Genomic DNA, 25,839 nt, shown 5'->3' with positions numbered 1-25,839 from the left:
ATACAAATATACACACACAAATACAAACACACAGACTCACACACAAATACACACACACACACACACACAGAGGAACATTCAACAAGTATTAAAAGATCTGTGCTTCAAAAGATTTTTCTTTGTTTATTTTCATTATCTCTGTACATTTTTTGTTTCATATTTGGAATGTTACAATGAATCTAAATCATTAAAAAAAAAATGATGATCATCTGCATGGGCACTGTTAGACTTTCACGTGTTGTATTTTATGCATCCATGTCCTATGCATATCCTGATTTCTGCTCATCCCAGGAATTAAAGTTAACTTGTGTACAATTGTAGGTTTTATGTCCACCTAAAATGAAAATAAAAAAGCCTGAAACTAGATCAAGTACCAAGTTACCTGGTGACAGTTAAATAGCGCATAAAAAGACACTCCGACTTCTACACTGAAAGCTTTGATTGACTGACAACTGATCCAATCAGATTCATCGAGGCTCAGATGTGCCGGGAACAGACTTATGCACAAAGCAGCAAAATATGAAACATTTACATCATCAAAAAATGTGACATTTAAATGTATTATTTACTTAAGTTATATCTCAGTTTCCCACACAACATTTAAACGATGATATTGCTGCGTTTGCTACATGCCAACGACCTGCCCTGTGAAGAATGCATCTAAAATCAACATCCTCTTTCAACGTCCCATCAGATGGCCTCATTTCTAAACAAGTTCTCATCGCCCTCAAAATACATAATTAGCAGCACTTTAAAGCTATTATGGGGCCTTTGATTTACCACAGAATGATCAGCCATCTGCACCTCTTTGGGGAGTCACACTTTTCAATTCAACATCAACGGGCCGCGGTTAGTTTAACTGACCAAACACATTAGGCCTAACTCTATAGGCTGCTACAAACAGAATGAAATAATCCCTTGTAGAATCACAGATTACTAACTTTCAAAACTAGTTGCAGCACATGTGTATGAAGCAGTCGAACAGTACTGGGAAATGCCCACAACTCTCCAAGCAGTTCAAATGGGGACGCTGGGAATTTTATTTTTTACAAATAACGTACACGATGTCCTGACTGTGATTTAAAACTAAACTACATGTACTGCATTAACTAAACAGATCTGAGGGAAATTGATGATAATGTCCCAGGGACAAAAATGTAAATGTTGCATCTTTTATTCAATGTCTGGCCACCATTTCAGGAAAGTCTGGCTGCTTATCTTTTATTGCACCTGCTGGTGAAATAAAGGAATATTCCGGGTTCAATAAAAGTTCAGCTCAATCCACAGCATTTGTGGCATAATGTTACCACAAAAAATATTTTAAACTCATCCCTTTTATATATATATATATAAATCACTTACAATGGAAGTCAATGGGGTCAATCTGTAAACATGAAAAAATACTGACTGTTTCAAAAGTATAGAAACAATATGTGTGTAAACATGATTTTACTGTTATATAATCACTGCCATTGCATTGTAATGGCAATTAAGTTGTAAAATCGGCTATGACAGATGCGATTTTATCACAGTAAAATCATGTTAACACACATATTGTTTATGTCTTGTGTCTATACTTTTAAAACAGTGAGTATTTTAATGTTTACAGATTGACCCCATTGACTTCCATTGTAAATGTCTCACTGGAACACACATTTGTGCTGGTTAAAACGGGACGTGTTGTAAAAAAATGATTTCTGCCGTAATCAACATTATGCCACCCAAAATATTCCTTAGAAAGTCCAGCGCAAACAATCAAAACAGCCGAAATTTTCTCATAATGATGTGGGTGAATCTCACGTGAACAAGTCCAGGTTATATTTCACTCCAAAATCAAAAAATAAATAAGGAAATTATATTTTTGCATTGCGCAAAACTTATTATTACAACCAAATTATCATTACTATAATGCACCTGCACTTTTTGAGGCTTATTGTAATTCCTGTTATTCTCAGTAGCTTCTCATTACTGTCATACAGTCACATTTTATTGATTTATTAATTGTTTTTTATTTAATATTATTTTATTAAACTACCGTGTTGATAAATTAAAGTGGTGGCACAAATAAAGCTAACAAAATTAAAAATGTGTCAATGTAATATAGTAATATATTACTCTTCATATTACACTGTAATGAGAATCAGAGAATGTGCTTAATTATCATGAAATAATGTCACAATGACAAAAATAGGCATCATTTACTTTATGCAAAATATAATTATAGGTTGAAATGTGGCCTGGACAAGTTTTCATGAGATTGACACCCTAAAATATTTGACGCATGAAAGTATCTTCTGTATTGAATTAAAGGGACAGTTCACCCAATAATGAAAATTCTCTCATCATTTACTCACCCTCATGCCATCCTAGAAGAATATCTCAGCTCTGTAGGTCCAAACAATGCAAGTGAATGGTGACCAGAACTTTGAAGCTCCAAAAAGCACATAAATGCAGCATAAAAGTAATCTATACGACTCCAGTGGTTTAATCCATGTCTTCAGAAGTAATATGATAGGTGTTAGTGAGAAACAGATCAATATTTAATTGATTTAATATACTATAAATCTCCATTTTCACTTTCAGAATGTCAAAGTGGAGATTTACGGTAAACAAGGACTTAAATATTGATCTGTTTCAGACATGGATTAAACCACTGGAGTCGTATAGATTACTTTTATGCTGCATTTATGTGTTTTTTGGAGCTTCAAAGTTCTGGTCACCATTCACTTGCATTGTATGGACCTACAGAGCTGAGATATTCTTCTAAAAATCTTCATTTGTGTTCAGCAGAAGAAATAAAGTCATACACATCTGGGATGGCATGAGGGTGAGTAAATGATGAGAGAATTTTCATTTTTGGGTGAACTGTCACTTTAAGGCCCAGATCTGTTTGACATACAAACAACTGATGTAGTTTAATTTTTCATATGATGCACTTGCATAAACGATCATGATGAGCCCTGTGAGACGTGCTACAGTGCATCTGAACTCTCACGCCCCTGACATATATTACTACGAGACTCCAGATGCACGGGACAGTTGTGAAGTGAGGGAAACAACGACCGCCTCGACTCCATAGAAACAGATGTGAGTGAAAGAGGGCGCCATATGGGCGCAGGGCACTGTTAATCTCAGTATGGCTCAGGGCCGCCCAGAATCAGAAATCACTGGACTGGCCCGTCATATCCAGGCACGAGCGAAATGGCTAATGAAATCATAACTTTGTCTTTTCTTGAGTCCATCGCGCCCGTCCACTAAGGGGCAAACAAAACGCAGCCACCGCGGCTCTTAGGATTTGAAAATGAAGGCACTGGTAGATACAGTCCCCGCAGAAAGTCTTGGAGTATAATCAACCCCGATAATCCGTGAATTAAATGAGACAGTCAGCTGTCCCTGAGTCCAGCCAATCAGAGCGGTCCCAGTCTGTAAAACAGCCAATGAAATGAACCGACAAGTGTCTGTGAGTGGCTACCTTTGTAGTGCACAATACAAAAAAAACTATTTTCATTACTCAGTATTTTTGTCTTATTATCCAGTAAAAATGTAAGCATAAATATAACTAAATTTAGAGAGGTTTATGCTTGATTTGCCATTGGGCTAATTCTAAAGTCTTTTTATCTTACACCATTTTGCTTCTCAATTAAATGCATCGAGTTTTAAGGATGTTTGAAAGATATTTTACTGGAACACAAGACAAAAATCTGATTAGGCATTTTTTTTTTTTTTTTTAGCAGAATAATCAGAACATCTTCACTGTTTCCTGATTGAAAAATTGTGCAACAGAGGAGCAAATCTATTATCTGAGATCTTGAGTTGGCGTGCCTGTGGCGTCGCTGTAGTTTCTGTATTATCGAGATGTGGGAAGAGAGTCAACAGCACAGAGTTTCCCTGAAGATTGCTTGAATGAGTTTTGGCACATTGGGGTTTATATATGGAGACTGGAAAGGGGGCGGAGCTATGGGAAAAGTGGGTGGGGTTTGAGTGATCAGGCCACCCCGCTCAGCCTGAACAAGCCAAAGTCACAGTGTCCAGATGAGGAAGACAGTTCACATTGCTGTCCGCTAGTAGCATACATCGCTTCTCACGACCAGGAGGATAAAAACCTGAAACACAGGCCAAAAAATGAGGGCAAAAATTAGCTTTAATATGACCGTGATAACTGAATAGATGTAAAGATAACAGGAAATGCATTATCTAATTAATCGTCCTATTATGTTCATAAACTGCATACACAACTTTTGCATTTGCGGGTCAATTTTGACCCGGTGGAATTCAAGCTTATAAATCTTTCACTATATTGTAAGTCATTAATAGGATCTTAACTGTTCATACATGTAAAAAGATTGATATTTTTGGCATGTTAACTGACAAATATAAAAGTTATTAATTAATATGCCATTTTTAAAAATAATAAAATGTAGAAATTTTGACATTTCAAAATATACATTAACTACAGCTAAACCAGTGTGATACATGTGTAGACATATTTTTTATCAACAGTTCTGTGAAATTTTATCTAAGTAGAACATAATATACTATTTATATTAACATCTAATGAGAGAATTATTAGTAATTTAAATTAATTTCCTGTTACTCATAACTGCTCAATACAACTTGGTGTTCAAAAGTTATGAAAGCAACATATTCATTTTCAACTAAACTTCATCAAAACAACTGTACAACATTAATACTTCTTTACTGTGTTTTTATGCTAAATATACTCTATTTACTCTCATGAAGTGTTGAATGTTGATGTGTGAGTTTGCTGTAAGCTGGTTCTGCATCAGATGACTGCAGAGTAAAAATATGAACAACTTCCTCTTTCAAAAGAAAGAAAGTTAATTATGACAGGGAACTGTTGAGGAGAGACCGTTAGAATACGTGCTTTAGAGGTAAATAAATGAGTGCTCCACAGGATACTGGATCTGCTCAAGTTTTGTGAGGTTGGTTTATTACATCTGTTTAAACGAGATATGCGCATATTTGCATACGGTATATGATATTAGTTTTATTGATATTTGCCTTTTTATCATCAGACAAGTCAGTTAAAGTGACAGGAACTGTTGAGGAGAGACTGTTAGAGTACGTGCTTTAGAGGTAAATAAATGAGTGCTCCACAGGATACTGGATCTGCTCAAGTTTTGTGAGGTTGGTTTATTACATCTGTTTAAACGAGATATGTGCGTATTTGCATACGGTATATGATATTAGTTTTATTGATATTTACCTTTTTATCATCAGACAAGTCAGTTAAAGTGACAGGAACTGTTGAGGAGAGAGAGGGAGAATGAAACAGGCGAGCACTTTAACATTATGAGCTCAAACGCGTCTGTTACGGCTCTGATATGCGGACCGTTTAAATGACGCTGTGTTGCACGCCGGTCTATTATTGTAGTGACACGATGGCACGTAACAACAAAATGAACCGTGACTGGTCGTTTACATGTCTGAGTCGCTTCACACGCAAGCAGGCGAAGTCCCAAAGTTTGTTTCCCGTATTAAAAGCTATGTGGTATTTCAAAATTATTATCTACCTCTCCCGGGTCAAAAATGACCCGAACGCAATAAGAGGGTTAACCTGAATTTCATGAATTTGAATTGTCATTTAAGTGAGAAACAAATGTGTATTCATAACAGAATAAATTGACGTAAAATGTCTCTTATATGTACGGCAAGTGAAAAGCATGTGTACGGATGGTTTTTGTACTCATGCATTGGTCTTGTTTTTCTGATCACTTTTATTATTGTAGTGCGAATTATAAGACTGACTGAATGAATAAATGTGTACATATTTACATGCACAAGGATATTACAGTAGGAATCATATTTTTATTATACATGCATCTTGTACACAACTTATTTAGAATATCCACTTTATTTATTAATAATGAATAATATCTGCACATAATTTCAGAAATATTTATATCTACTGTATGCATGCTCATGTGATAATAATTATGAGATCTATTTGATAAATGGCAAATGGAAGATGTTCATGCATGCATGATTTGCGAATAATAAAGCACAATGGCTTTTTTTTTATACTGTGCGTTCACATTTTCAATACAGATATGCAAACGCATTTTAAACACATCATTTGAATAACGTAAACAGGTCTGTTTGATATTACTAAGAATGATTAATGTGTACACATGTATGTTTTACATGCTCTAGGTGTGTGTCTGATACCTGTGCATAGGTGACAGAGGTGTGTTTAATCTGAAGGATGCTCTGGACATGATCTGTTCACTTCAAACCACTCATCAATACAGCTGAGAAATAAAGAGCACAATTATTGTTATTAATAACAAGAGATGCACAACACAAATTATACCAATGAAACATATAAACACGCACATATTTGAAGAGGTTTACCCTTTGTGATAGATGCAGAGGCAGGGCAGGCGGGCGATGGTGTCGCCCTGAACCAGCTCCTCTAGACATATTGCACATTCTCCTGCATCCTTCACCAGAACGTCCTCTGAGAAACAGGAATAGAGAACAATCAGAAACACACACATACAGTCCTTTCTCCACATTCATGAAATTGTTGCATTGAATTAAATGAACCACAAATATTTTTAAGACAGAAATTTGTTCTACTCAAGTTTTATGAGACCCGAACTGCGAGAGCTCACATATATTTCATGAATGACCAAAAGGGGGCGCAACAGATGTTCTTTTCGAGCACCACAGCTTGTCTGACTCATTCCTGAATTCAGTGTCTCATGCTGCTTTTTCCAATGCAAGACAAACTACAATGCATAACACAGTAACTACGTCTACAGTGAGACTGAGAAAAGTTTTTGGATTGTCAAGTCAAATGTGGATTATAACACTATATAATCTCACTCTGACCTGTCAACATGAAATGCATTTTACTTTAGTAACCTGACATATTTTCCTGTAAAACAGGGATTTAGGGAGCGACATGTGGATTTGATTGGATGATGTAAAGCTGAAAAATAAGAGGGTCTGATGACGTCAGCCAACATAGTCTCTCATAAGAATTTGTGCGAGATGGCGAAATCTGAAGATATCAGAATTTCAAATCGACACAGTACAGATGTTAAATTATGCCTAGCCTCCTATCTGACATGAACATCGTTTGTTGGTTTATTTATTTTCCTCTATGGAAGTAAATGTTTTTTTTTTTTAGATCTCGTACGCTTTCTTACACTTCCGCCATCTCATATAACTATTACGACTTGTCATGAGAATGAAATGTCGTTTCAGAGGCGGAGCAAGTTTCTTTTGTTGGGAAGAAATTAAATGGGGTCAATTTTGATTTCATGTTGACTTCAAAAGGAAACCAAAAAAAAAAAAAAAGTAGAGATGCACCGATGTATCGGCTGCCGATATCTATCGTCCAATTATTGACCAAATTAAAAACATCGGCATAATAAGTATGAAAACGCTGATATGAAAAACCGATGGTTTATTTATATTTATAATTTATTAGTGTTAATATTGTCATTATTTTTTGATTATTTTCAATTTCAGTTTTAGTATTTTTCTTGTTTGTATTGTTCAGTTTATATTCCTTTTTATTAAATAGTTTTAGTCATTTTAGTTTCAGGGATTGACTGATTTATGAAGTACTGAGTGAGTTAAAATGGAATAAAACTTATTTATGGCACACTTAAATTCTGGTGGTACTGTCAAACTTAACGAAAGAGTTAATTTCTTTAACAGAGATAGTGTAATAATTATGCAAATATACAGATTTAACCATAATATTATTTATTGTATACAGAAGCAATGCAACATGCTCACTTTCCTACTGAAAATAACAAGGCAATTTAAAACAAACAGGCAAAGAATAAATCAATGTCCAATTATATTCCTCATTCTCTACTTGTATTTTTCAGAATGTGTTCGTTTTTTATATTTTGAATTTATTTCGTTGTCACAGATAGTGTTGTGTAACACAATGATGCATTTTCTTTTTAGAGTAATTTGTTGTATTCACAGTACTCTCACACAGCACTAGTTTAGTTTCTGCCAACCGCAACAGTATACCCCGTTAAACACAGCTCGCACAATTTGAAGACGTGCCGCCGAACGCTAGATCTGACCGTTCAAAACTGCACGAGTTCATATAGCTCCTTGATATTCAAATAACTTTGGGCGCAAAAATGAATCAAAAGCTAAATATCGTTTTTGTGTTTTTTATTTTAGTTAGTTGTCAAGGCAAGATTTTTCATTTTCATAAATTTTTTTGTCTAAAATTCTTATTTTATATTAGTTAACATTTATTAGTTTATTAGTTTTACTTTTAATTATCAATAATAATCCCGTAACACACTTTGCAAAAAAAAAAATGTATTCTTTCTTGTTCTCACGTTAATGCAGAAAATACGTCATAAACGGACGTGACAGTTGCGGCACTTACCTATAGGATACATGATGAGGGAAAACATCTAAAACGCTTTGAAAGCAGCAGACTTTGAACAAGAACAAACACAAATATCTCGTATCATGCACCTGTCATCGACAAGTGCAAGGAGAACAAATGAATGGCCACTGTTTGTGATTAATTAACCATCGCGGTAGACATCCGTTTATTTATTATAGGTGCTTTTCCACACCATTCAAAATAATAGACGGCAGTCACAGAATTATCCCACAATACAAAAAACAAAAACAAAAACAAAAACAAAAAAACACATTTCTGTGCACAAAGATGTTTTAAATTAAAAATAAATACACAATACTAGGAGAAAAACATCAGTGTGCTTTTTTGAAACACTAACATATAACCCAATTCTATAAAAATATTGTATAGTTTACTTTTGAAAAAACGCCGGCAAAATTCCCTGTATTAAATTAAATAAATTACCAAATGAAAAACGCATTAAAATAAATAAAAAAATTTACCAAACAAAAAAACATATATATATATATATATGTATATATATTTTAGACCTATATATGCCTTTTCTTTACACAAACATTAATTAGCCGTACCCTGTTCTGTAGACGCAAAAAGTCGGCTGAATGACATTCTCAGAATGTTCTAGACTTTTATCAAGACTATAAACTATCTGAACTATTTGTCCAATGCTTTACCTCAGATCGCATTTGCTGAGCTTCTTCAGAACATGTAAATTGCATTATGATGCTAAAATGAATTTGAGATGATAATCAAGATCAGTTGCTCGTTAAAAGTTGCTGGACAAATATGCGGGACATAATGCAGTTGTGATGGCGATGCTTTAGATTAGATGATTGTTTAAAATAGCCTTTTGAATATCAGGAATGTATCATATATGTAAACACTGATATTACACTGCATCATTGTTTCTTTAATATCTGTGTACACAGTATATACACGTCGATGGATGCTCCTTATACTAAGACTGAAAGTTTCCTCCACTACTTGGTGCAGGTTGCCAGCTTGAACAGGACCATGACGATTCACTTTCGGGTCGTAACCGGTGGCAACCTGCGATAGGCGCAACATCAGGACCGATATTACAGTCCTATCAGAAGGGCAACTGTTCCCTTTTGATTGCAATTCCTCCTCTTCTGATTGCATTTATTTGTGAAATTAAAATGACAGTAAACTGACTAACTTCAATGAATTGTCTCAATACTCTCCCCATTTTACCAAAACTTCAGAGGAAAAAAATTAGGGACATCTGGGAGGCGAATTAGCGATAAACACATTTCTGTATGGAAACGGCTTAAGGGCAGATTTATTTTGCGATAAAACAAAACGTATGCGACAAAGTGTTTTTTTATGCATGACGTCATCACGCACACCATTTTTATCAATAAAAGGCCATTTGAATGGAAACAGGCAGAAGACGGAAAATTTCTGATTTTTGTTAATTCTTTACGCATTTTCACTTTGTCGATAACAAATAGCGCGAAAAGTGGATGGAAACTAGGTGTGTTCAACAGATCCAATGTTAATACAAATTATTTATTTGAACAGTGAAATGGCTTTTGTACCTCTTTGTACATTTTTAAGCACTCCTTCAGTAAGTAAAACTAGCTAAGTTGAACAAATATCGGTATCAGCCTATAGGGTTTTTGTTAAGATCGGTATCGGCCAAAATTGTTCATATTGCTGCATCCCAAACATAAACCGAATATTCTATTAATGCAAATCAAAAGGAGATTTCTAAACTTAAATCTAACATTTCCTAAAAAGTTTACCAAAAACATATAGACAGCAGCATGCGTAAGATTGTAATTATCTACAAATCAAAGTTTGAATGGAGTCTGTACTTTCAGCAGTTTTCAATAAGTTTAATAATACTTAGTGTTAGAGGTTAAGAACAAAACCTGAGCAGAATATTTTAATCAATACATTCTGCCATGCCAACACTGTTATTAATAAGAAGTCACTCGTATGTACAATACTGAGCACACGGATGTGCTGATGCATTGTTTGGTGAATTGATGTGGATAGACGCTGTTTAATCGATCAGGGGATTGTGTCTCCGGTGGACATATAATTACATACACAATGCGATTTGTTTCTGTAATACATCAGTTTGCACTTTCAGCATTTGACAGATTATCAGTCTTCTTTATCCAAACACGTGACACAACAATCTCCATCGTTTTAATCAGTATTTTTATCTTGTTTTCCAGTGAAAATATCTAAACTCTCTTTAAAATAGGATAAATTTACGTTTTGAGAGAATATATCTTTCTGAACTATGAAAGAGCAATTAGGTTTTCTTCCAGGAGAGACAGTTCACCTATTTTATATTTATTTATTTTTTTTAATCAAAAAATGAAAACAGCTGCTTCCTTCATGGTGTCCTGCCATGACCACCATAACGGTTTAATGTTTTCCATATAAAAGACTCATGAACAGAGATGTTTTTTTGTTTTTTTTCACCCAATGCCCAATTCCTAATGCGCTTTTAAGTCCTCGTGGTGGCGTAGTGATTCGCTTCAATCCAGGTGGCGGAGGACGAATCCCAGCTGCCTCCGCATCTGAGACCGTCAACCCGTGCATCTTATCACGTGGCTTGTTGAGCGCGTTGCCATGGAGACATAGCGTGTGGAGGCTTCACGCTATCCACTGCGGCATCCGCGCTCAACTCACCACGCACCCCACCGAGAACGAACCACATTATAGCGACCACGAGGAGGTTACCCCATGTGACTCTACCCTCCTTAGCAACCGGGCCAATTTAATTGCTTAGGAGACCTGGCTGGAGTCACTCAGCACACCCTGGGATTCGAACTACCGAACTCCAGGGGTGGTAGCCAGCATCTTTACCACTGAGCTACCCAGGCCCCCCAGAGATGTTAACCAGTTCCAATGATTCCTTCAAGTCTTTAGCTGTCACTCTGGGGTTATTTTTGAACTATTTGAGCATTCTGCGGCACGCCCTTTGAGCCATCTTGGCTGGACGGCCACTTCTAGTGAGAGTAGCTATAGTAGTAATCAGTACTATTATCTTGTTTTCCAGTGAAAATATCTAAACTCCATTTAAAATAGGATAAATGTATTTAAAGTTTTGAAAGAATATATCTTGAATTACGTTTCTGAACTATGAAAGAACAATTAGGTTCTACAGTGCATTATATATATATATATATATATATATATATATATATATATATATATATATATATATATATATATATATATATATATTTTTTTTATCCAAGTTAAAAATCAAAATGTTCTGTCCTGTGGAGTATATCGGAGTCGTGAAAGCAACATGACAGTACAGTATTTAAGCGCAATATTCCTGTGTTATTAGTGGTGTTTTGCTGAGTAATCTGCAGGGATGCATATCAGGCTGTGAATGTCACTGTAAACATCATTACATTCACAGAGCTCGTGACATCTGTGATACTCACTGGCGAAAATAAAAAGAGCCATTAGCTGTTACGTAACATTTGATGAACGCTCCCGCTGCACACTGGGTCACATGACACGACAGATGACAGCGGCACGCGCACTCTGAGCGATGGACCGCATGTGAAGAGTGTTGACTTCACACTGGGAACTTTCCAGAGCTGGAAACACATGAATAACAAGACAAACCAGGGAACCTCACGAAACTCAGGGTTACATTTCACCACAAAACCCACCCCAAGATTATATTTTGCTTAAAAACAAAATAAAGCCTCTTTTAGGGCCATTTAAGATTGTTTGCATTGTGACGTTACTTTAATGACTATGCATTCATCCACACATACGTACACTGCCAGTGAAAAGTTTCTTATTCTTCTTTATGACTATTACGACTAATAATAGCAAAGTCATCAAAACCATGACATGATAAACTATGAAAACATTATATTTTATGTTTTTGTGTAGATTCCAGCTCTGGACACTCTGATCATTTTATTTTCTTTCTTAGGTGGCAGGATCCGTCTTCTCTAGCCATCAGTACAGTTCAAATTATTATTTATTTTAAAGAAATTTTAGTTAAGACATTTTTACATACTGTAGCTTATATTTGTCTTCAAAAATGTAAGCACCAAAAATTAAAGACCTGACCAACTGCTGGGTTTGAGTGGTGTTTTTGGAAAATGAAAAAATAAATGAATATTATTATTATTATTAATATTTATTATATACATTTAATATAATATAAGCAACATTTATTTCATATATAACGTTATTTAAAACTTTAACACCATGCACTTTTTGCGATTTGCACTCACGCTCTCACTCGCAGATGCACAAAAAAACGAGTTCGGGGCCGTTTACAACTAACGTGTTTTTGTGGGTGTCTGCACCGTTTTAAAATAGTTTTTATATGTAAACGCGCTGGATTTCACTTCGAGACACTTGCGTTCAATTTTATGTCAAACTGCTTTTGCGCAGGTGTCACAAAAATTTGACGTTCTTCGTGCACTGAAAAAAAAAATTTTTGGTGAAAAGATTAAGTACTTTCTACGTTGAAAAAGTTATAGCGTGAACTTGGAAAATATTACGTAAATTCAACATTCAAGTGTAAAAAATAAATGCTCTAGCTTACAAGTAAATGTGTTATTTTTTTACAATGTATCATCATGTATCAATCCTAAAGTAGAAAACCTTGTCATATTTATTTGCTAATTTAAGTAAATTTCACTTAACGTTTCAAAGCTGGTTTTCCCAGCATGCACTGGGCTTGAATAATTAATGAGCTTTCATGTTTTCACAGTTTGCAAGTTTATTTACAATGTTTTTTTTGTTCATTTTGTTGTCACGTTTAGTAACTTCTTGTTTGGGTAAGTCTGAAGTTCATTTTCTACTTAAAATTACCCATTCATGATAAAAAATATGACCCGTTGATTGTCACAGTCATGGTGTTTTGTGCAGAAATTTGTGTTTTTACGGCAGCAATTCAGGGTGATATTTTCTTATAGAAACATTCTAATAATATGTTTATTTACATTTTAGTTAGTTTATTTGAGTATTTTGTATATCGTACAGTGATATGAAAAAGTATTTGCCCCCTTCCTGATTTCTTCTATTTGTGTGTATTTTTTATACTAAATTGTTTTTAGATCTTCAAACGAGATATAACATAAAACAGAGGCAACCTGAGTAAACACAAAATATACTTTTCAAATATATATATATTTATTGAGGCAAAAAAGTTATCCAACACCTATATCACCCATGTGAAAAACTAACGGCACCCTTAAACTCGATAGCTGGTTGTGCCACCTTTAGCAGCAACAACTGCAACCAAACGCTTCCGATAACTGGAGATCAGTCATTCAGAGGTGGACTTACTCCTATGCTTTGGATCACTGTCTTGCTGCATAATCCAGTTGCGCTTGAGCTTCAACTCACGGACTGATGACCGGATGTTCTCCTTTAGGATTGTCTGGTAGAGAGACCCCTGTCTTCCAAACAGTTCCACTTTTGACTCATCGTACACAGAACATTCTCCCAAAAGATTTGAGGATCATCAAGGTGTGTTTTGGCAACATTCAGACGAGCATTAATGTTCTTCTGGGTTAGCAGTAGTTTTCGCCTCAACACTCTTCCATGGATGGCATTTTTGACCCTGTCTTTCTGATAGTGGAGTCATGAACAGTGACCTTTATTGATGCGAGAGACGCCTGCAGTTCCTTGGATGTTGTCCTTGGCTTTTTTGGGACTTCCTGAATGCGTCATCACTGTGCTCTTGGAGGAATTTTGGAAGGTCGGCCACTTCTGGGAAGGTTCACTACTGTGTCAAGTCTTCTCCATTTAGAGATAATGGCTCTCACTGCGGTTCTTTGGAGTCTCAGAGCCTTTGAAATAACTTTGTAACCCTTCCCAGACTGATGTATTTCAATCATCTTTTTCCTCATAATTTCTGGAATTTCTTTGGACCTTGGCATAGTGTGCCACTGGGTGACCTTTTAGCCAACTTCACACTGCTGAACAAGTTCTATGTAGGTGTTGATTTGATTGATCAGGGCTGACAGTAATCAGGTCTGGGTGTGTCTAATCCAGCTGAACCCCATTATGAATGTAGTGTCATAGATTAGGGGATTTCGTAACTAAAGGGGCAAATACTTTTTCACACATGCCCAGTTGGTAATGGATAACTTTTTTTTGCTTCAATAAACAACATTATCATGTAAAAATTTTATTTTGTGTTACTCAGATTGCCTTTGTTTTACGTTCAGGAAATCAGGATGGGGGCAAATACTTTAAAAGCACTGTATTTGTTAGTAAAAGTTACTGAATTTACTAAAATGTTCAAGTTAAATTTACTCAAATCAATATTGTCAAAAACTTTACATAGTTTTACATCATACATTTTTATACCATCCAATATTTACCAGAAAAACTGTGTGCAAAAACTTACTTTTATTAAAATCTCTTACTAGTCATTTTTTCAGTGTGTGACTGTTACACTGTTACACGATTCCAATTGTTCTTCACGCAGCAAAATGTAAGCGTTTGATAAACAATCACCAATGTTTTTTCCCGTCTCTGGGGTGCTTAGGGGCCACTGTGTCTTGTTAAAACGGTGTATGTTTACAGTTATTATACTGTTAAGAATGCTGCCTATGATGCTTTAACAAAATACAGCTTATTGTTACAAATTTACATGCATGGAGAAAAAATTATAAAGAGTGTAAGTGATTTCGGGTTCAGGCTTCAGGCTGGGTTCGGGCTTCAGCGTAAAGCCCATGCAGACCTCTAGTGTGTGTATGTTCAGCTGTGGTGTCAGTATCACCGGTGGAATGTCTGTACTTCAGCTCTAGTGCATCGCATCACATGACTGCAGTGATCTGAACCGCCATTCACGACAACAGTGACCTTCAGAGAGTGGCGGGAATATACAGAGCTGCGGAAACGCAAACATAAATGCCTACACACACATTATATGCAGCGTAAAACATTTCGGCTCATAAAAAACATACAAGCTGATAAATCTCTGCAGCACAAAAGCCTGTTAAGGGTGTATCCTCATTAAATAGTTTTATACAAAGAAATTGATAACACTTTATATGATGGACACTTACATGAGTCATATCAATGATCTAGAAAAAGTGGTTTTATTCTACATTAACATACATAAACATGAGTTTCAAGAAGCAAGAGAGTTTGGACGTCACCTGGATTAAGGTTTGCATCAGATGTTAGGGGATCAGGGCAATATCTTTATACAGATATTAATATATATATATATATATATATATATATATATATATACACACACATGGATGCACTGATGTATCGGCTGCTGATATTTATCTGCCAGTTATTAACCAAATTAAGCAGTTAGGGTTTAGTAGTAATTAATTAGTAACACACTAATCTCTAACATGTACAATAGATACTAAATCTAATTATATCTCTTAACTAACTCTTCAAATAAATAGTAAAGAAGTTATTTGGGCTGAAACGGTACTGCAGAATCAACAAACAATTTTAGCACTGTGAACCTTAAGATAGAGCGATGGATTAGCTTCTGCATATATTTCTCTTTTCATTCTGTGCTTTCTATCCACAAGACAGATGAGTATTGACTAGAGCTTCTCTTCTCTCTCTCTCTCTCTCCATACAAAGTATTCTGTCCGCTGATAAAACACCATTTACAAACATGCAGCTACTATTGCATCTTCAATAGAACACAGTAAGTAATTCAGTGGATTGATTTTGGGGAAATAAGACAAACGGGCATTTTCTGTAAGCCACATCACTGTCACATGACATGAGTTATGTTATATCCAGAGAATGGAATATCCAGGAAAAAAAAAAGCAGAGCATTTGACAAAATTGTACATAAGAATTGTACACAACAATGACTAAAGGTGTGCTCTCTCTCCAAAGCATGCAGTCATGAGTAACGAGATCTCATTCAGTTCCATTCTGTGTCATTTGAGTCATCATTGAGTCTGTGTCATGTACTTGGCGCCATCTCCTGGTGGCCATATGTAATTACATTGAACAATCCTCTCTGCCCATATTTGGATGACTTTCACCTCTGGTTGCAGCAATCTGAATCCTAATGCGATAGGTTTAATGTTCCATTATGCTGGACAACGTAATGCATAATTTATGATATTCATCTGATCCAAGAAAGCTAATGTGTTTTTAGCTGTGTGCACAATGTGTGGATTATCTAATTATCTATACATCTGATTACATTGTGTGTGGGCTTATATATATATATATATATATATATGTAAATCACCTCCTCTTAAGTAATGGTATGTGGAATTTTATGTTCGGTTTATTTTTCATGAAGTTACAATCGAAAACGTGGCATATACGCAACACCTGTTTACATGTAACGTATGTCAAAGACATATACTTATCTATTACTCACTATATTTTTGTCTGAGTAAAACAAATAGGCTTATTGTATTCTACTCTTTGAGAGCTTTCCAACAACATATGACACATGACTATTTGATCAGTTTAATGTTACCGATTACAATAATATGTGCAGTGCAAAATTATTAATAAATGATCGAAACGCAACACTCCTGATTTATTTCAAAGCACTTGTTCAGTTTTGGTCATAATGCCTACATGCATTGGAAAGTAGAGCTTCTAAGCTTTAAAACGATACATATTCTGTGTTGGTCAAGACTGTAGTCTTAAAGTGACCATGCAGGTACATTTCCTGGACATTGAAGACGTCTTAAATCGACATATCTGATGATTAAAGAGGAAGCAGTATTCTAGTGATCAAATAAAAGCCATAAGTGGACAGCTGGTGTGGTGACCTCATATAGGCCACGTTTTACCGCGGTAATCAGGCGTGCTGTTATTACTGCATATGTGATTGAAGTGTGCTTGTTTCTCTTGAGCACAGGAAAACAAACATCCCTGTATTTGATCAAAGGAAAGACAGGCATCACATCTGTAAAAAGGTTTCTGGCAGTTAGCAGCATGGTCTGCATAGTAACAGTATTCCCTATGGCTAAACAAAAGACCGGGCAAATTATTCACCCTCTCAGGAACCGGTTCACCTTCTCTGACCTAAACCAAGGATGTGAGAAATATAGATCCTAGTGACATGCTTTCTACATTTATTAACATGCATGTCACAGCTGGATAACCCTCTGCAACCCCTGTGACGGATCACCGCGCTGGAGATTAGACCATCCTGTTACCAAGGTAACAAGACAGCGATTGGCCACTGTTGCTTTTACGATTATGGTAAAAGAGCTACGTGGATAGACGAAAGGGAACTATAGATGAAGGGTAACTTTCAGATGTGCAAAATAATGGGTCTTGGTAACAAAATGATATTTAGTGAAAGCCATTAGTAAGCAGTATGGTTACATTTGGTACAGTTACTACATGCAAAAGCCTCCTTTTGGAAGGCGTGTCCAACATACTTGCACTTGTGGTTAATTGAATCAGAATCAGCTTTACTGCCAAGTATGCTTACACATATAAGGCATTTGTCTTGGTGACAGGAGCTTCCAGTGTACAACAATAGAAAAACAGCAGCAGGACATAGATAATAATAAAAAATAAAAAATAATTATACACATACGTACAGACACACACACACACACACACACACACACACACACACACACAGACACACACATACATACATACACACGTACATAGTGCAATCTAATACAAATCTGTTATGTACAGATTATGCGCAATTATTCAAATGTAAATCACAAGCAATAAACCCACGAAGCGCACAGACAATTTGATAGATTGCACGAGTGATGTCTTTAAGACATTACAGACATTGCAGCTTAATTTTCTGTAATAGCATAATTAGGTGTCAAGCACTGGAAGTGCGTAGGCACCTACTGTATCTGTTAGTATTCTTATTCTTCTTCTTCTGGCTGGGAGTCGATGGCAGCCCATAGAAACCTTTGGACGAAAGTTGTGAAATTTGGCACACTGATAGAGGACACCATAAACTATAACTGACCCAAATTTGGGGTTTCTAAACCATACCCTCTAGTGCCACCAACAGTTCAAAGTTGCACTTGTGTTTATGCTCATAACTTTTGGGCCGTAAGGCCCAGAATCAATTTCCACCTGACAAGACTTTCCGGCATTTTGAATTTTCCAATAAATAAATAAATAAATAAATAAATAAATAAATAATACTTTTTCGAACTCCTCCTAGGTTGTTTGTCCGATTTGCACGCAATTTGTTGTGTATCATCTAAGGACAATGGGGACAAAAATGTATAAAAAGCTTTTTGATCATATTGGGGGTGGGGTGTGGGGGGTGTAATAGATGTGTAAACTGTGTTATGTGTAAATCAGATGTTTATTGTAATTGTCATACTGCTATGTTGCTTGGAACCGCACCCAAGACTTTCACCCACTGTCGCACTGTTGTGTATATGGTTGAGTGACAATAAAGGGATTTGATTTGATTTCTAAAGGCTTGACATAATTTTCTGGAATTTTCCAAGCTGCTTAAAGGCACAGTTAACTTAGTGTATGTAAACTTCTGACCCACTGGAATTGTGATATAGTCAATTAAAAGTGAAACAATCTGTCTGTAAACAATTGTTAGAACAATTACTTATGTCAAGCACAAAGTAGATGTCCTAAACGACTTGCCAAAACTATAGTTTGCTAATATTAAATCTGTGGAGTAGTTAAAAAATGAGTTTTAATGGCTTCAACTTAAGTGTATGTAAACTTCTGACTTCAACTGTGTGTATTTGTTTTGATAGTTAAAAGTTTATTTGATGTGCATGTAAACATGCACTCAAATGCTCATCCCCCATTGCGCCCACTCGCCCTGAATGGCTTGATATGGTGGTAATCTCTGACTGACCTGATTTAAATAAAGTTTAAGTGGCACAGGAAGTGAGGGTAGAACATGGCATACATATGCATGCGGTACGGAGTGTTGCAATGAGCTGAAGTGCTAGTTTCAGCTGAACAGAGCGCTGCACTCGAGATAATTCAGAGCGGACGGTTATCGATTTGTCCCAGCTTCTTGAATGCTTTTCTCCTGCCCTCACAATCTCTGGCTGAGGGATTCCCTTTCACAGCGCCAGAGTGTTAGCATGCTGCACAGACTTCTGCGACCTGCAACAGGCTGAGCGTGCTTTCTCTCGTCGCATGCTCCTTCATGGTCATCACAGAGAGATTCAGAAGTAATTTTGTAGTTGAACAGAGAGTTGCCACAAAAATGGTACACATTGGTGTCCCATGGCTTTTTTTCTAAGCATTAGAGACACAAATCCCATGTGTTTCGCTGTGAAATCTATTACCTATGTTAGATAAACTATTATTGAATATACAATTAACCTAGAGTTTTAAATGCATCAAATGTCTGTAACCCCCACATTAAAATAGCGATCGTGGTCAGTCCCATCTCAGAGGTCCATAACAATACTGACACAATTTGTATGTAATTTTTTTAATTGATTTTCAATTAACTGTACTGCAAAATTACTTCATATTATAACTAATAACTCATTTCGATGCACACAAACATTGTTTAGCTGTAACCTGGCAAACTTTTGCTAATCCAGTGATTGGTTCGTCACAACATTACAAACTGTGATTTGAAGCAAAAAAAATACTTGAAATGAGACAAAAAGAAAAAAGTAAAAGACTGTGTACTTAACGTCTTTAATGAGGGAATGAACTACAATCCCATGAAGCATTTCGACTGACCTAATAGAATTAAAAACAATTGAAAAATATAAAAACTATTGATTTAAAGCAACATGGCATAAAAATGGCATTAAGCCTCAATAACTCGCTGCAACTACAATACTATGAGAATGCACAAAATGACTGACAGGCGGAAAGCAACAGAGACCGTGGTCCGCAGACACATTTCTGGTTCATATTACATTCGACGTACCTTAAATAGCAGCAAGTCCAAATTCCAAGCTTTTAAATTACACATGTTTTAAATGAGAGGCTTTAATGAATTAGCTAGCAGTTCCAGGTTAAAGGATTACAAATGAAAATGCCTTTTAAGGTTTTTAACCCTTGTGCTTCAATTTAAATAAGTTGCTCAGAGGTCCTTAGAGGACAAAAATGTCCACGTCAAAAAACTGCCATAATAATATTATATATTAATATTATTTTCCACTTTTAATGAGTTAATTTCTTTAATCAACATCAGTTCTGATCATAACTACCAAATATTCATTCATTTTCAGGATTTTAACCCTTTAAATGCCAGTTTGTTTATATAATGCCACTGTTGTTTTTCACACACACACACACACACACACACACACACACACACACACACACACACACACACACACACACACACACACACACACTTCTCAATACACACATACAAACACACTGTCATCCATATCAACACACCCACACAATTTTAGCTGCATCATTTATTCATTTGTCCTGCAGTGCTCTCTAATACAACAAACAGAGAATAGGGGAAAAGCATGTATTTGCTCCATAGGCTAAACATGAGAAAAATGGCGCCATCTGCTGGAAAATATTAAAATGTAAATTTTGAAGCCAGGGCTCTGGAATGAAAGCATAATATCATAGAATTCATGATTTTATGCTTTAATGGCACTGGGATCAAATATTGCAGTTTTAATGGGTTTCAATGGGGACATTTTTGTCCTGAAGGTCCTGAGTGTAACTATTTTGTGTACACAGTGTAATATAGATGTATTATAGGAACTGAGGTTGAAATATCAAAATTCCCCCCTAAAATACACAACTTTGGTCAAATATATGTCGTTGGCATTAACACAGCCAAAATGATCGAAAAAACAAAAATTAAAACGACAAAAATGTCCCGAAGGTTGCACAAGGGTTAAGGTATGATTAACAATCAATTCCTCTATGGAGAAAACAAAAGGGATTTTTACTTCCAGAACCAGACTGTTGTGCCAGTTTCCACTTGGCGGTCAGTTAGCGTGTCATCTGAGGCTACGTCCACACTAATACGTTTTTGTTTGAAAACGCTTATTTTTCATTAGGTTTTGACCTTCCGTCCATACCGAGATGCCCTTTTTGTCAGTGAAAAAAAAAAGAACGTTTTGAAAACGCTCTCCCAAGTGGATAAATTTGAAAATGCCGTTTTCGTGTTGTAGTGTGGACGGGAAAGACGGAGATATCTGAAAACGATGACGCAGTCATGTGATCCAATCAACCCAAAACAATAAAGATTGTGGCCCATGGTGTAGCGGCATTGTGCCTGATATCCAATTTGATAGCACTGTTACTTTGTACAACCTTTACATTGCATTCTTTCAAAAGCAACGGGAAGTTAACTCTGAATTGCTGTCTGGCGGCGAAACACGAGCGCTGCATCCGAATATCCATACATCTCTACTATATAGTATGCCAAAAGCAGTATGCCAATAAAGTAGTATGTCCAAATCCACAGTATTCATGAAGCAGTAAGCGAGAAATACCCGGGTGACATACTATTTCTGGCAAGTGTGGATCGACTGGACACTTAACGATCCCATAATCCCTTGGGAGCTGAGGCGAAGTCACGTTCAAAACACTGGATTTAAAAGGAACAAGTGACTCACGAGGCAGACGCTCTTCAACAGTAAGTGCTATACAGTGCATCCGGAAAGTATTCACAGCGCTTCACTTTTTCCACATTTTGTTATGTTACAGCCTTATTCCAAAATGGATTAAATTCATTATTTTCCTCGAAATTCTACAAAAAATACCCCATAATGACAACGTGAAAAGAAGTTTGTTTGAAATCTTTGCAAATTTATTAAAAATAAAAAACACATGTACATAAGTATTCACAGCCTTTGCCATGACACTCAAAATTGAGCTCAGGTGCATCCTGTTTCCACTGATCATCCTTGAGATGTTTCTACAACTTGATTGGAGTCCACCTGTGGTAAATTCAGTTGATTGGACATGATTTGGAAAGGCACACACCTGTCTATATAAGGTCCCACAGTTAACAGTGCATGTCAGAGCACAAACCAAGCCATGAAGTCCAAGGAATTGTCTGTAGACCTCCGAGACAGGATTGTATCGAGGCACTGATCTGGGGAAGGGTACAGAAAACTTTCTGCAGCATTGAAGGTCCCAGTGAGCACAGTGGCCTCCATCATCCGTAAATGGAAGTTTGGAACCACCAGGACTCTTCCTAGAGCTGGCCGCCTGGCCAAACTGAGCGATCGGGGGAGAAGGGCCTTAGTCAGGGAGGTGACCAAGAACCCGATGGTCACTCTGACAGAGCTCCAGCATTTCTCTGTAGAGAGAGGAGAACCTTCCAGAAGAACAACCATCTCTGCAGCACTCCACCAATCAGGCCTGTATGGTAGAGTGGCCAGACGGAAGCCACTCCTCAGTAAAAGGCACATGACAGCCCGCCTGGAGTTTGCCAAAAGGCACCTGAAGGACTCTCAGACCATGAGAAACAAAGATTGAACTCTTTGGCCTGAATGGCAAGCGTCATGTCTGGAGGAAACCAGGCACCGCTCATCACCTGGCCAATACCATCCCTACAGTGAAGCATGGTGGTGGCAGCATCATGCTGTGGGGATGTTTTTCAGCGGCAGGAACTGGGAGACTAGTCAAGATCGAGGGAAAGATGAATGCAGCAATGTACAGAGACATCCTTGATGAAAACCTGCTCCAGAGCGCTCTGGACCTCAGACTGGGGCGAAGGTTCATCTTCCAACAGGACAACGACCTGACACAGCCAAGATAACAAAGGAGTGGCTCCGGGACAACTCTGTGAATGTCCTTGAGTGGCCCAGCCAGAGCCCAGACTTGAACCCGATTGAACATCTCTGGAGAGATCTGAAAATGGCTGTGCACCAACGCTCCCCATCCAACCTGATGGAGCTTGAGAGGTCCTGCAAAGAAGAATGGGAGAAACTGCCCAAAAATAGGTGTGCCAAGCTTGTAGCGTCATACTCAAAAAGACTTGAGGCTGTAACTGGTGCCAAAGGTGCTTCAACAAAGTATTGAGCAAAGGCTGTGAATACTTATGAACATGTGATTTTTTTTGTTTTTTATTTGTAATAAATTTGCAAAGATTTCAAACAAACTTTTCACGTTGTCATTATGGGGTATTGTTTGTAGAATGTTGAGGAAAATAATGAATTTAATCCATTTTGGAATAAGGCTGTAACATAACAAAATGTGGAAAAAGTGAAGCGCTGTGAATACTTTCCGGATGCACTGTATATACCAAGATAATCGCCCTTGTGGTTAAATGGTGCTAGTTTAACCAAAGCAGAGAGTTTTCGCGGTTGTTGTTATTACGTCATATATTCAGGTCACAAGACGATGCCAACATCCCCGGATGAAGCATGTCCGAAATCTATTCATACTGCTCGCATGCATACCTAAAAGAACGTACTGTTTTCCGGCAGACAAGTGTGTCCTTCATCAAATACAGAACATACTGTGACAGTATGCGGTTTTGAAAGCAGCAGAGGACAATTGCGTTTCAGACCGTCCATGGATTGTTCGCATAACATAAAGGGGAAAAGTTTTTTTAATTTTTTGTATTTTTCCCCCTTTTCTCCCCAATTTGGAATGCCCAATTCCCAATGTGCTTTTAAGTCCTCGTGGTCACGTAGTGATTTGCCTTAATCCGGGTGGCGGAGGACGAATCCCAGCTGCCTCGGCGTCTGAGACCACCAACCCGCGCATCTTATCACGTGGCTTGTTGAGCGCGTTGCCACGGAGACATAGCGCGTGTGGAGGCTTCACGCTATCCACCGTGGCAACCACGCACAACTCACCACGCACCCCACCGAGCGATAACCACATTATAGCGACCATGAGGAGGTTACCCCATGTGACTCTACCCTCCCTAGCAACCGGGCCAATTTGGTTGCTTAGGAAGCCTGTCTGGAGTCACTCAGCATGCCCTGGGATTCGAACTAGCGAACTCCAGGGGTGGTAGCCAGTGTATTTTACCACTGAGCTACCCAAGCACCCCACATAAAGGGGATTTAAGAGCTTTCATACGTTTCAGTGTGGATGTGAAACTTTTGGAAAATGTTTGAAAACGGCAGTGTGGACTATAGAGCGTTTCGAAAACGAAAACGCGTTTTTAAATTTATCCAGATTAATGCAGACATAGCCTGAGACTGATGTTACCTGGTTCCTGACAAACACTTCTTTCCAAAAGCCAGAAATCTGAAGGCAACGTAATGAAGCAACAGAGGTTTAATTGAAAATCTGCCTTGTTTATGTTCACTGCCAAGTGCTCTCTGTGTGTTTGGCCCAGATTAGCAGCAGAGGCCATGTGTTGCGATGGGCAAAAACATGCATTTGGTGTTTGATCCTCAATGGGCAACAGCGTGAGGCTACACACAATCTGACATTTTCGAGTGAAAATGTGTCTCTACACGACAGGTGGTTGAAAAGATGGCTTGATTAGAAAGGAATGCAAAGACAAAACATTTTCCCTTTCTTTAGAGTAATGTGCACCACTGAATCATGCACATGGGACAACATGAATGGAAACGCACAACATTTTTTCTCTTTCAAATGGGTTGTACACCATTTCACTTTGGCTTTACAATGTAGTTACACTTTTATCTCAATTTCAGCAGAGTACAGATTAAGATTTATGGATTACTTTAAGTTATTTTCAGAGTTTTTCATTCTGAAATAAAACAGGCCACCCTCACACAACACGAGCCATTGATTTTTAGTAAACGCTGCAGTCGTGTTAATGAGCGAAGCTAAAAATTATCTGCTGTCGGCCGTTTTTCATCCTCAGCCAAAAAACTCCCTAAACAGACACATCTGTAGAGTATGTGCAGTTTTACAGGGGCCTCAAAAGTTCAGATGAAATAGGTGTGTGTGTGTGTGTGTGTGTGTGTGTGAGTGTAATGGAAAACTAAACAACGAAAGTGTTGGAAATGGAAACAGAAGAGAAAAATTGCTCTCATGAAAGTAAATGTCATATAAACCATTAAAACCCTTTCACATGACTCATTAAAAGTTCCATCAAAACAATTAAATCTATGGTGCGGGGGGAGCCTGGGTAGCTCAGTGGTAAAGACGCTGACTACCACCCCTGGAGTTTGCTGGTTCGAATCCAGGGTGTGCTGAGTGACTCCAGCCAGGTCTCCTAAGCAACCAAACTGACCCGGTTGCGAGGGAAGGTAGAGTCACATGGGGTAACCTCCTCGTGGTAGCTATAATGTGGTTCTCGCTCTCGGTGGGGCACGTGGTGAGTTGTGCGTGGATGCCACAGAGAATAGCGAAGCCTCCACATGTGCTATGTCTCCATGGTAACGCGCTCAACAAGCCACGTGATAAGATGCGCGGATTGACGGTCTCAGACGCGGAGGCAAATGTCACTGGGGAAAAATATGACTGCCGTCAGAGACAGTAAAAAGCGACTTTTAACAATTTAACTCTCACACAATCTCATCTCTTGATTTCATTCTAGCTAGGAAAAAAGATACTTTTAACTTTTCTAATACTTAAGTACAATATAGTGTGAA

General features: G+C 37.3%; 1 protein-coding gene across 2 annotated transcripts in view; it reads right to left on the bottom strand.

The window, feature by feature from the left end:
- Positions 1-3,050: 3,050 nt before the first annotated feature.
- Positions 3,051-25,839, bottom strand: part of znrf2b (zinc and ring finger 2b) — a 56,651-nt gene continuing 33,862 nt past the window's right edge. Inside the window, exons 3-6 of one of the 2 annotated variants that reach the window (XR_007899439.1) lie at positions 6,376-6,481; positions 6,190-6,272; positions 5,228-5,265; positions 3,051-4,103 (exon numbers count right to left, since the gene is read on the bottom strand). Coding sequence is in view for 1 of the 2 variants with exons in the window: in XM_051720238.1 (XP_051576198.1) it covers positions 6,215-6,272; positions 6,376-6,481 (164 nt within the window). In the remaining variant the exon portion in view is untranslated. The remainder of the gene's footprint in view (positions 4,104-5,227; positions 5,266-6,189; positions 6,273-6,375; positions 6,482-25,839) is intronic. The other variant, XM_051720238.1, reaches the window with a different exon arrangement.

Source organism: Myxocyprinus asiaticus, chromosome 16 (assembly GCF_019703515.2).
Source record: "Myxocyprinus asiaticus isolate MX2 ecotype Aquarium Trade chromosome 16, UBuf_Myxa_2, whole genome shotgun sequence".
Taxonomy (NCBI): domain Eukaryota; kingdom Metazoa; phylum Chordata; class Actinopteri; order Cypriniformes; family Catostomidae; genus Myxocyprinus; species Myxocyprinus asiaticus.
This window is presented reverse-complemented; position numbering and strand designations above follow the sequence as displayed.